The 13105-nt window shown below is 41.9% G+C and overlaps 1 protein-coding gene across 1 annotated transcript in view; it reads left to right on the forward strand.

The window, feature by feature from the left end:
* The window catches only part of LOC131267658 (uncharacterized), a 49256-nt gene extending 46121 nt beyond the window's left edge, over positions 1-3135 (forward strand). The window contains exon 11 of the mRNA XM_058270587.1: positions 1397-3135. Coding sequence (XP_058126570.1) covers positions 1397-2647 — 1251 coding nt within the window. The 3' untranslated portion in view covers positions 2648-3135. The remainder of the gene's footprint in view (positions 1-1396) is intronic.
* Positions 3136-13105: the final 9970 nt, after the last annotated feature.

Below are 13105 nucleotides of genomic sequence, written 5' to 3' on the forward strand. Positions count from 1 at the left end.
CAGCAACAAGAAACTAAACCACCACCCACAACGTCACCGGCCCTCCTCCTGCCGCACTAATGCTATTTGTACATTATGGATGACCGTGGATCCAATTATAAAACAATACATCACTTCGCGAGCTGCTAATAAGCTAACGGTGCGGGAAGAGAGGATTAAAAATTGCTCGAGTAATTGACCGATTTGTTTTCCAAAGAGATTGGACGAGGATGAGGGGGTGCAAAGGTTTTAACGATATCAATTGTTGGTAGAAAGCTAGAAGAAGTAACACCGCTTTAAACAGGTTAAGTTTTTTTTTTTTTTTTTGAAAACCAAATCGTACGGATTTTATGTTAGGTTTTTGTTTTGCTTTATTATTATTTCAGAATTATTGTCTCATTTTTTAACACTTCCAAGCACAGTCCATCGATGCTAGTTTTTTATTTTCAAAATGTTTATATCAAATTAACATGTTGCGTACTAAGCATTCTTAGCACAATTTCTAGTACAATCTTTTTAATTAAAATGTGTTTATAATATTTGTTAAACGGATGGGCCAAGCAAAAGCTTATCTTGCAAAATAACTTATTTTTAATATCACTATAATTTGTCTGTGGCATTTGCATTTATTTATGGGTCACAAACTTTTTAGAACTAGTTTTTGCTCTCAATTTCAAAACCCTTCTATTCAACTCCCTAGATATGTTTTATATTATTATTGTCGTCTTAAAAAATAGTTTAAAAGAGTATTTTTTGTAGGTCTAATTCTAATAATTGTCGAATGTTGAATTTGTGCTTGGCACAATATTACCCTACCTCTTTATAACTCCAACCCGATTTGTACTCAACAGCGATTTTGTTACAATTATCTGTTTGCTTTTGAATGAATTTCCTTATTTGATGCATAAGTTAAATTATCTTGATTTCTAATTTACACAATCTACTTCGGATATGTTTACACTGTTTTTGCGTCTATCTCCACAACTGACTGTTGCTTTATATGACCCAGCAATTTAAAGCAAACATCCACCATTCAATTCAGCATCTAGTATCTAAATGGAAACTTCCAATCAGCATCGACACATCGTCCTCTTACTCTAACTAAACACGTTTGTGTCCCGGTGTTGCTGAAAAAAAAAATTACAATTCGCTACCTATCCTGAACAAACAGATAAGCTTTTTGGTGGAAATTGAGAAATTCGTACAAAAGAAAAAAAACAGTAAAACAAATTCCAAATAATACCAGTCGAAACAAAATGAAACAAATCTAATGCTTTTGAACTTTTCGTTAGAGTTCAAAATCCATTGCATTCGTTACTGCTAGATTGGAACCATTGAGTCGCATTTTTATTTAACTTTTTAAGTTATTTTGTACCGATGTTAACTATTTCATCTCCTTTCCCTTGTGATGCTGCAGCACTCGATGATATACTTCTTCCATCACTACGAGCTACCGGTGATAATTCAACAGGCGCAGCTGCAGCAAATCATCATCCAGACGCGCAGCGACCATGCGCAGGCGCAGCTGGGTGCCTTCCAGCAGCAGCGACCACAGCAACCGTCCCAGCAGCAACAGCAGCAGCGTTTCAATCGTCGCCCGAACCAACCGCGGGCGCAGCATAACTATAGCGTCCAGTGGACGAACCTGCTGCGGCTGTTGCGCCGTCAGAACGACAACAACAACAACCTGAACCTGCTGAACCGGCTGCCGCGCTACAATCTGCACACGCTGAACTTTGGCAGCCACCACGTGGTGAACAACATCAACGGGTTCAACGCGTCCCTGCGCGACATCGCCCGCAATTCGATCCAGTATCTGCGCGCGAACCTCAATCACGGCATGGCGCGGCTCGGGCACGCCGGGACCGGCATTGTGTATAACAACAATAACAACAACAATCCCGAGAATGGCAACAACAATAACTATCTGACGCTGCACGATCATTTCTACAACCTAGTGATAGAGATTCAGAACCGGGTCCTCATGGCGGCGGCAGGCCGTGGCACCGGAGCGGGTGGGGTAGAAGGGGCTGCCGGAGGACGAGCAGGAGGAGGAGTAGGAGGAGGAGGAGCGATTAACAATCGCAACGGAACGCTGGAGGATCTTCCGTTGGATGACGAAGACCGGGACCATCCGGTCGATCGGCGTAGTAACTACCAGCGCAATTACGAGGAGAACAATTTCATTTTCCCTGAGGCGGTGCTTACGACCCAGCAGGTGGTCACCCCGACGGAGATCGGAGTTCAATCCATCGGTAGTCAAAGCGTATCCCAACCGGGGTCGGGTTTTCGAGCTTCTTCGGCTTCGGTTGAAGAAAGCAAAGCGTTGGTGCAGGACGCCAGCGTAGAGGAGGCGGTCCAGGTGACCACCACCACCTCCACCGAGCAGCAGCACTCGCCGGAGAAGGCAGTGAAAGTTGCTCTGGCCTATAGTATGCCAGCCATCGGTGGCACCGTCTCGAAACCGTCCAACGGTTCCAGTGATGCTACCGCTAGTCATCCGGCTCCTAGTGATAGTATCGAAGCGGAGGAAGCGGCTGGTGGTGTGGCGCGGGGGTCAACCAACGACACCGACCGGGATCCGTTTGCTGGCGATCACTTTCGGCGGCGACACATCGATGCCAACGTACCGGAAGGTCCTTCCCATTCGGACAACGCGACACTGTAAAGCAAAACGCCTCGATCGAAAGCGAAAACTGATACTGTGCGGTCGCACGCTGACGAGATATGGTGGGGGAGTGTGATGTATTTAGCTATCGGTGTTTCAGACTACGTTTAATTGTGTTGTTTCCTGTTCTATTGACACCGTTGCCTATCGAGCGACCGGATGCGACCCCCCCCAAAACCGGTATCGTGGGCAATATTTAATTTATCATACCAGACGGACCAGCAACCAGGGCCGTACTGTAACGCAAACGAACCCAAATGAGACAAAAAAAAATTTACGCCGTGTTGTAATTTACGTTTAGTCACAATCGAAAATAAAAGGGATAAAAAGGGTAGTGGAAAAAAGGAAAAAATAAATCAAACTCTCCAACGAAACCGAAACCGAGAAAGATGCATACGACACACAAAAACAAAAAAAACCATCCCGGGGAAACACCGATGTCGACGGTAGCTTTCGCGAAAAACAAAAAAGGGCAAACACGGATACAGTCAACGGAAAACTAGTGAAACCCTGATACTCCTGTACTGTACATAGCGATGAAGAATGTTGAAGTTTTATGTTATTAAATATACATATTTTTATTTTTGGCAAACGGAACACCACCCCGACACGCTCACACTCCCACAGCATTCGACCGATTCGGCAGCAAAGGGTGCAACATGAAACTCTTTTGGGTTATTATGCACTGTTTTGTGATGTTTCGATCGGACACCCGGACGGTAGAAAAAAAAAAATCCCCGGAAACCATTTGTAACGGCGTGTATATTTGTTCTCTTCTAAATAATTGTTTTCCGTTCTCCGTTTGAAGTGTGCAACGATACCCGCCTAGCATAAAGCGCTGGCCATTCCTCGTCCGTCTATTTTATATCCTTCCTCCATTCCAGATCTCCTTCCCAGAGTTGGATTATGAAATTGCAACCGATTACAGCTACACAAGCAAAAAATTAATATTAATAAAAAATCTGAAAGCAAAATGGTATTTTTTTTGTGCTGAGATTACATGAGAAACTTTTTGTTCCGGTTTTGTTTACTCAATCTATCATACAGGGTGTTAATCGAGTTATATTCTAAACATTTTCTAATGATTTAATAAGCTGTTTATTTGGTTCAATTAAAGTATTTTTTATTGCGATAAGATATATTTTTGAAGATGACGTAGTTGGTACGCAAAACGGACGGTCTTGTTTTGACAAAACAGTAAAATATCTATCGCATCGTCTTCGCATACAGATGCGATTTTGCTTACAAGCTGGAAACATGTTTGTGTAATTTTCTATTTAATCCAGCTAATAAAGAGTATGCAGTGTGGCATCATCCCGAATCAATAAATATTCAGATACGGAAGTTTAAATTGGGCGGTTTTTTCTCGTGATTCTCGTGATGTTTTTCTTCAAATAAAAGAGTTCACTTTTAATAAAACAGCACAATTAGTGCTCAAACAAATTGTGCATGATCCAATCCCAAAATATTTGTAAAAAATGTTATTTTTATAAATGTTCATGCTAAACACACTTTTAGAGCATTTGTATTAGTTTCAGCCATATGGGCTGAATGTGAACATATTTAATTTAAAAAATTATACGTGAGCCAAATCAAGTCCAGTTTTTGTATATTTTCCAAATCGATTGAGCAAACTTTTAACATCTTTTTTCAAGTATTCGTTATTTAACTGAAAATTAAACAACGAGAAGAAGTAGTTGCATTTATTCGTCTATAACAAAGTCTATGGAAAAGAAGTCGCAGCATACCATGTAACGAGAGAAAAACCGTGGGGAAATTTTTGACAGTTGGTTGAAATTTTGTTTATCTCTTACGAGCAGCCAGGGCACAACTGTAAATTTGGTATGTTCGAAATATGCTCATGGAGGAAGGCTGCGCATGAGACAGACCAACACACTTTTCGCCAATCATGACAACCAACAGGATCCATATCCCATGACTTCACACAGAAGAGCAATTTCTATCCGCAAGACAATGGATACTGTGATCTAGAACTACCAATTACCTATTTCGCGAAGATTTTGGCGGAGATCTCCCACAAGTATGCTAGAAATTATGTGTAAACACTTTGTCAAGCAACTGTCGCAACAATGGCGGAGCAAAAATAGCTTTGTCCCGACCTGTCTTTTGATTGATCTTGGTCTATAAGATCTTTAAGTGCTTGTTCCAAGAAGCGTACATAAAATGACTGATGAGAAGAGTAGGCTGATAATTTGGGCTGAACTCTAGTTGCCTAGCTTTAAACAGACAAATGTTACCTAAAAGATGGTTCCCTCGCTCGTATAGCATATACAGTAACGGTTAAGTTTGGTATTGGAAGTATTGGAAGAAATTACTAAAGATGCTATAACTTGATGCCTTTGTTGAAGAATATCACGTCAACAATTCGAAAAGCATCCGTTGCACCATAAACCTCCCTGTTGCTATTTGCCGTGGGCAATCAAAGGTAGTATGTCCATGGGTCTCTTTGATTGGATTATTAACAAACTCACTAGTAACCTCTATCATGCCACTAAAAGCAAATAAATAAGATTATTTGCCATTAGAAAAGTAAATTACATCAGGGGTTCTGATGCACTCTCAATTTAAAAATTTACCACCGATACTATCGTGATGCAAAACAACTGTAGCCGTACGAAGAATGGCGTTCGCAAACAATAAGCCAAATCAATATCCCGCCAAGCCGCTTGGCCAGCTTTGATTGCAGAAAAATGGCAATTACTTCCCTTTCCCGAACGTCGTGGTTTCGCTGCGAGAAAACATCTCATCGGGAAAAATCCATTTCGAGTAGATTGACTTGTCAACGCCACGGTAAGCAAAATGTACACCACTTCCAGCAGGCGCACAAGCGAGCATGAACGTGATGCATTGGGAAGCTCTTCTTCCTTCCTTTGTTTTTAATATGGCACTTTGTGTTTGTTATTTTCTTTCCTTTTTTGTGTGTTCACACAGCGGGGATTCCTTTCAATTTTCGCTCCTACAGAGAATAAAGTGACATTCACTACCACCACCCCGTCCCACGTGGAAAACTCCACCGTTGACATTTTCACCCATTTCTGTGTGTGTGTGCCGAGGAAAAGTACCCTTGTGTTTATACGCCCAGCGGTCGCAAATGGATCTTGTACACGTTTTTCCACGTACACGAACATGCAATTTTACTTCAACGGACAAGAAAAAAAGTGCCCTATGAAAGGGATCAATTTAATCATCCGTTCATCATGCTTTGTTTTCCTTTGGCCGGTGAATTATAAATACCGAAGTGGATGTCACTCTCAACCATCAGTCCCATGGTAGACCATAGCTGCTTCAGATCCAGCGGCATAGCTCTAGTAGTCGTTTGGCAGCGTTAGGGCTTTAGTTCCGGAGTGTCTTTTCCGTACCCTTTTCTAATACCTTGCCCACCTGTTTCCTGGTAAGCACAAAGTCTGTGGAATTTATCGGACGCTCGTGTGATTTGTGTTTCGATAATTTTAGGTAACGATTTCGAAAGCCCCGAAACTCGTTGAAGGACCGAAGGAGAGATATACAATTTCAACCCCATAAAACCTCCAACGGTGATCGTCGTTCCTGGGGTGCGTCAATAAATACTTCCAAAAATAAGGAAAAATCTTCCCACTCGGTTAACGGTAAGCGACTTTCCGGGGTGCACTTGAATGCCTCGATCAACGCAAAACAGCAACGAAGAAATGGGCACAAAATACATAAATTACACATTTAATAGATGAAATCAACCGTGCTCGTCGTGCTGGAGCTGGCGTTCATTCTCCTGCCCGGACGCGTCCTACACGCCCAGAAGGACAACGGTAAGTGAGCGGTTTTCCACCGACTGTTTTTTTTTCTTCTTCTCCATAAAAGTAAGTAAACCGTTTTTCTCCTCGTCACATGAGGCTGGGGTGTAAAAGTATAAACTATACTGTAAAAGTATAAAAGTATAAAAATGGGAAAGCAAAACCACCTCCCCGTTGAAAGGCTCCGCTAGTGTACGCCCAGCGGGAAAAGGTGAAAATATATAGAAAACATAACCCCCCGGTTTTCCATGAGATTGGTTTATCTGGTTGCGGTTGGTTGGGTTGGTTGCTGTTCCGTTGGTTTGTCGGTTTGCAGCCTGGCGTGGCCTACGTATCTCTCATCCTGTACGAAAAGGTCACAAGGTTCAATGAAAGGGCAAAACATAAGTGGTAAGTTAAAATTACTCATGATCTCAGCAAGCGGTTCGGGACTTTCTCATCCGACACAGCAGGCGGGCCACGTGAACGGTAAGTAACACTAATTGCATGTTGTGAGTTGTATTTTCAAAACAGAGGAAATTTATGTTCTTTGCAAAAAACAACAAAAAAACGCCAGTTAGCAGCTCCATTTCCATAGCCTACTTTTTAAAACAATCTTTTGAGTGTTTGCTTGTTGCATGGTGTTTGAATGTATTGTATTTAATCTACAGTAACCATCCATCCGGCTGATGACATTCCACCGATGGATGGATGCATGTGCTTGGCAAACAATTTTAAAACCCCCCGTCCCATTTGATTGCTTCTGTCCGAAAGTTTGACGAATGTTAATTAAAATTATACCCTCCTTTTCGTGTGTTTGCCGACGAAAGGTTTCGACGAAGGCCCCGCTCGAATGCATGTGCCGGCCGTGCACCGGCATCGAGGACGCGAACGTGATTCCCCAGGAGCTGACTGCGTTCGCGGACGAGGGCACCCTTACCGGTTACTTCCAGAAGTCACACTACAAGTCGATTGAATAATCGACCCGGAGAGATTCTTCGAAAGGAAATCCGTACCCCCGTTTTCGGTCTGGTTGTAAAATGTGAATCACGATGAGATTGTGGTTTTAATATGCGATGAAGGTAACAAAATCACAGAAATTGTCTCGAAACACAGCCTAACCTCTACCGCCACCGAGGGATTGGAGTAGCAATATTGATTTATTCTATTCGGTTACGTTCGGTTTTGTACGAAGCTGTTCGCTAGGAAACTTTCGTCATGGGAGAGTAAATGTGTTCAATCGTGTGCAGGACTGGGAAACGTAAACAGAACCAAACAAGCATATAAAGCAGTACTCAAAAAGGATAACGAACCAAAAAAAAAAAAACAACGAAAATCAGCGGAAAAGGCCCGGGTTTTGGGCGTTCGTTTCTGTGCTCAGCGCTAGGGTCATTTGGTGTTGTTTTAACAAATTGTGTCAATAAAGTGTCGCAGTCGAAGAATGATTGATGGTTCGAACAAAAGGTCGATTATGCGAGAGCGATCCTTATTTGGGGCGCGTTCGAGAGCGTGGCCAGGCGATATCGTATGGTTTCCAGTTCACCAGTCCGACAGGTTCCACGTTCGCCTTCTTTGAGGGTTATGTTTGCTATTCGATGTAGACTGTTTTGTTCGTTTTGTAATTGATGACAGTCTCTGTAAACATTTTCTGCATACTTTTGCGCGTCGGGGTTGACTTAAGGGTATTTAAAAATTACTGTGTACACATTGGAATTGTTTAAACACAATACGAATGATTTCGGAGAAGTATTTTTAAACATTTTCATCATAATTTCAAGTTTATTGTTGTATTTATTAATCATTTAATAAACAGTTTCCATTCAATTGAATAATTGTTTGAATGATCTGTGAAATGAATATGTTTTCTTGTTTTTTTAGTGAATTATTTTTTATACCATAATTATGTATTTATTAATCATTCAATAAACAGTTTTCATTCAAGTGAATAATCGTTTGATTGATCTGTGAAATGAATATGTTTTCATGTTGTTTTAAATAATGAATTTTCATAAAAAAAATATATTTTTTCAATCATTCTTTGTTCATACAGAAGACTTTTTAACAACTGATTTTCGTTTTCTTTTATCATTATCAGAACGGTAAAATAGTACTTTATTTTATTTCAATTAAAATGTTGTTATAATTACTCGTACATACGAACTCGTACGAAATATTGGACTTAGTGTTAAATTTTATGTTTCGTACCATTCATGGTAGTCACCTATTTATAGACTCGTATTTCAAATGATGATTTGTACGTTTAAAGATTAAAAATCACAGTATCTGTTTCAAGTTGTTATAGTGGGTCGGTTGAACGTTTAACAACTTAATAAAGTCTGCGTAAAATATTTTGTGAATAAATACCGGATGGATTGTGTTTCAATGTTACGTTTATTTAAAATAAATATAAGAATTATCTCATATTTTTTTATACTAATTTATAAATGTTCGTCGAACATACGAACTAGTACGAAATATTGGACTTAGTGCTAAATATTATTTTTTGTACCATTCAGGGTAGTCACCTATTTAAAGACTCGTATTTCAAATGATGATTTGCATGTGTAAATATTAAAAATCACAGTCTCTGTTTCAAATTGTTAATAATAAACAAATTCAAATATGGAACTTTTTTTTTTTTTTTATATGGCACGACATCCCCTTGTGGGACAAGGCCTCTCTCCGAAGAGAGTTTGTGTGACCGAAAGACGGTATATTATAGATCGGTGGTCAGCCGTTCGTAATACCGGGGGGTGCCAGACTCGAGATTCGATCCCACACCTGTGGCGTGGTGTTTCCTCGCGCTACCGCTGCGCCATGGGCACCCCCAATATGGAACTTAGTCAGCGTAAAATATTTTGTGAATAATTGCCGAAGAGATTGTCTTTCAATGTTACATTTATTTAAACTAAGTATAAATAAATAATCTCATAAAATGACTATTTTCTATTTGTACGCTGCTTGCAATAGAGTTTTATTTTCAATATATTTTCAATCAGTACCTACCAAAACTCAACCGAAACATGTTCCCATAGCTGGGGTTTGAAAATTGATGCATATTTTAACATTAAAAAATTGTACCGATGACCCAAACTTGTACATCCCCTCCGAAACATATCCGAGGCTACCATTACTCGTTATCGAGGGCTTGTTTGTAACGCACACCGTCGAATGCATTTGCGTCCCTCGTGCCGCTGGTCATTAGGGTTCGCTTGACAAAGGGTCGCCCCCATCGTTTAACGCAAAGCTGAAATCAATAATCGATAAAAATAACTGTTCACACTACATCACCTCCACGGGTGGGCACTTTATCGTCGCGATACACTGCAATCAATCACGAAGGACCCATTTCAACCACTTTTCCGTTTTTTTTCCTCCTTTCCATACACCTTTCACCCACTATCACTAACCGAAAACGAGCCCTCCGTCGCTGTTCGCCGCGGCACTGAATTATAACAGCAATACCGATCTCGATAAGCTTGCCCGATAATATCATAACACAAACTCACCTCGACACCCTTAGAGTCACACGGTAATGTACGAGTGGCCCAGTATCGGGAATCTTTTCCACTTATGGTCCCTTTTCTTTATTGTACGTTTCACGGATTTCCTGCACAAATTTTTCGTTCCGACAGTTACACACACATACACACTTTTATTTCACTACGATTACGATGTTTATGATGAACAACACTAGTCAACTACGTGTATTCTCAAGCAATAACAACATAAATAGTGTGTTAGTAACCCAAGAATACGCGTGGCCAACCAAGTTTTTGCCGGAGAGCACTTTGAAGATTTTCCAAACAGACAAATTGTATCTGAAAATTGTAGCTTGTGTCTCTGTCACAATTTTAAACATTTAATTTGAGGAAGCCTAAAGGAATAAAGGATGTTGGAATATTTGAAGCAAATTGTGCTTTAGAAGATCCTTTGCAGCTCTGTTACACGTCTGCTGAAAGTAAAAAAAAATATAAAAATAGATTAATCAATGGCATAAATGATTATTACAAAAATGTACTTCAATGTCCAACCATTTTCTAATGCAAGAACATGCAATTGGTTGTTCCTCCTCTCAGCTGTACCGCAATTTTTTATCTTACAAACTCATCTGAAACTACTTGAATTAATGTCAAAAATGCTTATCAAACGTCGATCGAATAAACCACTTCGCCCTGCTTCCGGCCATTCTCATCCTTCCAGTCCACAGCAAAGTTCGGGAAATCGTTTTCCCGTTACGATGCCGATTACCACACCCAAACTTATTCTCTACGGCCGTTAAAAGTTTGCTTGCCCAATTTTTCACTCAATTCACCCATTTCCGGGATCCATCGATGGAAAAACCGGGTGATGGTGAGACTGGCAGTTTCACCCGATACAGTAACGAGTTAATTAATTTTCTTCACGCTTTCGCGTAACATCAACCCAACGGTTTTGTGGTTTATTTGGAGGATAAGCAACGAAGAGAAAAAAAAACAAAAGAACGGAACGGCATGCCATCGTGAAACACGGAATACGAACACTGTACGCCGTGTCGGGGCAGAATGACAACTTGGATGAAAAGTTCGACAGCACAGGAAACGGGAAAGTATGGAAGAGTGGGGTCTTTTTATTAGAGCTTCCAGCGAATGTTTATCAAAAAATTGATACGGCCTACTAGATTATTTATTGCACATCCTTTTTTAATTTAACAGAAGATCGCGCCGCATTTATAAATTTAAGCTGAAGATGATGATTTGTGACATGAACAAAGCAAGAATTAAAGCTACGTTTATTTGTACAAGTTCTAAAATAGAGTTAAATTTCATATGGACACCATGCTCACCCACTGTGCGCCGCTCGATGGGCGTGAAATTTGGAGCCGAATTCTTGACGGCCGGATTGATGAGGCCCGCCGGAAGTCGAACGTTGTCGCACAAAAGCGGAAGAAAAACACGGTGCAAGCAAGCAAGGAAACGTGCCGCAAGATGGGCGCCCACTTGCCCGTGAAACGTGGCGTAGAACGGATCCTTTTACCATCGGAACCAGAAGGGTCGGTTATGGGGGGGGGGGGGCGCCGGTCCAGGGCGGAACCGGATAGAGAAAACTTATTATATTAATTTAATAGAGGCAATTAAACACACCATAATGGGCTTTTGTTGTTGTTGGTCGGACGGACCGGGATCGGTGTGCTTTGACCGAATGTAGCCGAAGGATGTCGATGTAGAAGGGTGTCGGCGAGGTAGGGATCCGGTAGGCGGAAAACGGGTGGATCCGTATGCTCGGTCCAGCGATGGAGGTGATGTTCCTTCGTTTGTTCTTCGTGGTCGGTTGGTGAAAAAGTTGGGCGTTGTATAAAAAGGGATAAAATTAATTTATTATGAACCACCATCACCTTTCCTTCGTTTCTTTGTGTCCAACACGTGGCGGTGCTGGGAGTTTAGCTCGGGGAAAAACAAATGTTAAAAACATACCATCGAAAGATGGTCCAGATATTTACCCCAGCGCTATTTCAACATTTCTTTCCTCTGAAGCAAGGAGAAACACACACAAAAAATCGGATAAAGGCCATTTTACTTAAATTCAACAGACAACAGACAACAGACAACATGCACTCTTCCATTTTCCAGGTGAGGTTTCATTAGTTGCACACGATAACAGGTCCTCCAATTGCCGCCATATGGTATAAAATATTCCCTAATGGAGTGCAAAATGGTGACAATTTCCGGGAGGGCGTGGAGTTAGTTCGAGGTTCGTTTCCTGTTCCAATTGAAGTCCCCGCGACATTGCCGCCTTCTTCCGTCTCAGTCGACCGCGCTATATTGCGTCCATTTAGATTGCACCGTCATAAGGATACACTCGAGGTCGGTCCGGTCCGTGGAACGCGGTTACAATAATTTAAGTGTGGAACGGTCTCCAATAATGCTCACCTTAAAAGCGGGATACGAGCGCACAATGTTTTCGCTTGGTGGAGGAAATTGAGTGAGGTCAATGGCAGGCAGGCAATTGCGAGACCCGTGTGTCTCCGGTTTCCCACACACATGACGCCATTAGGAGCGGCTGCTCGGGAAATTGTTGTTTTATTTCTTTATTCCTCCGTCCGAGTTGTGCTCCGTGGTGCAGAAGAGACTAGATAAATACACACACACACAAACACACAGACAAACTGGCAGAGACACAAGGAAAACTCCCATTCCAACCATCGTGGGGACATCGGCGTCGCAATTGTCGGCGGACTATTTGCGGTAGCGAACGCGGGCAACGGAAACGGGACACGGTGTCCTTCCGCGTGGGTGTGCCGGAACCGGATATCAGTTTAAATAAATTATAATTAACCTCAGCCGGCGCGGGTTGGCAGTGTTGGCGAACCCCGGCGAGGGGAGCCAGAGCCGTCCGTGGCCGTGCAAAAGGTCGTAAAAAGTATCAGATGATTCTACACCGAACGGCTAATAAATGAGAAAATATTAATCTCAGCTGAATGCAGCACTTCCTTCCGATGGGCCGGACTGGCGGGAGGAACTGGCGGGCGAAATGAGTAGCGATCGTATTACGTCCGCCACGGCCCGTCCTCGAACGGGACGACTCTCGTGCGCCGTGTCGGTAAGACGATGGGTTGTTTTCTTCAGCTTTTCCCTATCCGTAGGGTGTTTGAGAAATCGTCGACTCGTTCGAGACGATTGAAGATTGCTCCGTGGAATTGCAACATGAAATC

Source organism: Anopheles coustani, chromosome 2 (genome assembly GCF_943734705.1).
Source record: "Anopheles coustani chromosome 2, idAnoCousDA_361_x.2, whole genome shotgun sequence".
In the NCBI taxonomy this organism is placed as follows: domain Eukaryota; kingdom Metazoa; phylum Arthropoda; class Insecta; order Diptera; family Culicidae; genus Anopheles; species Anopheles coustani.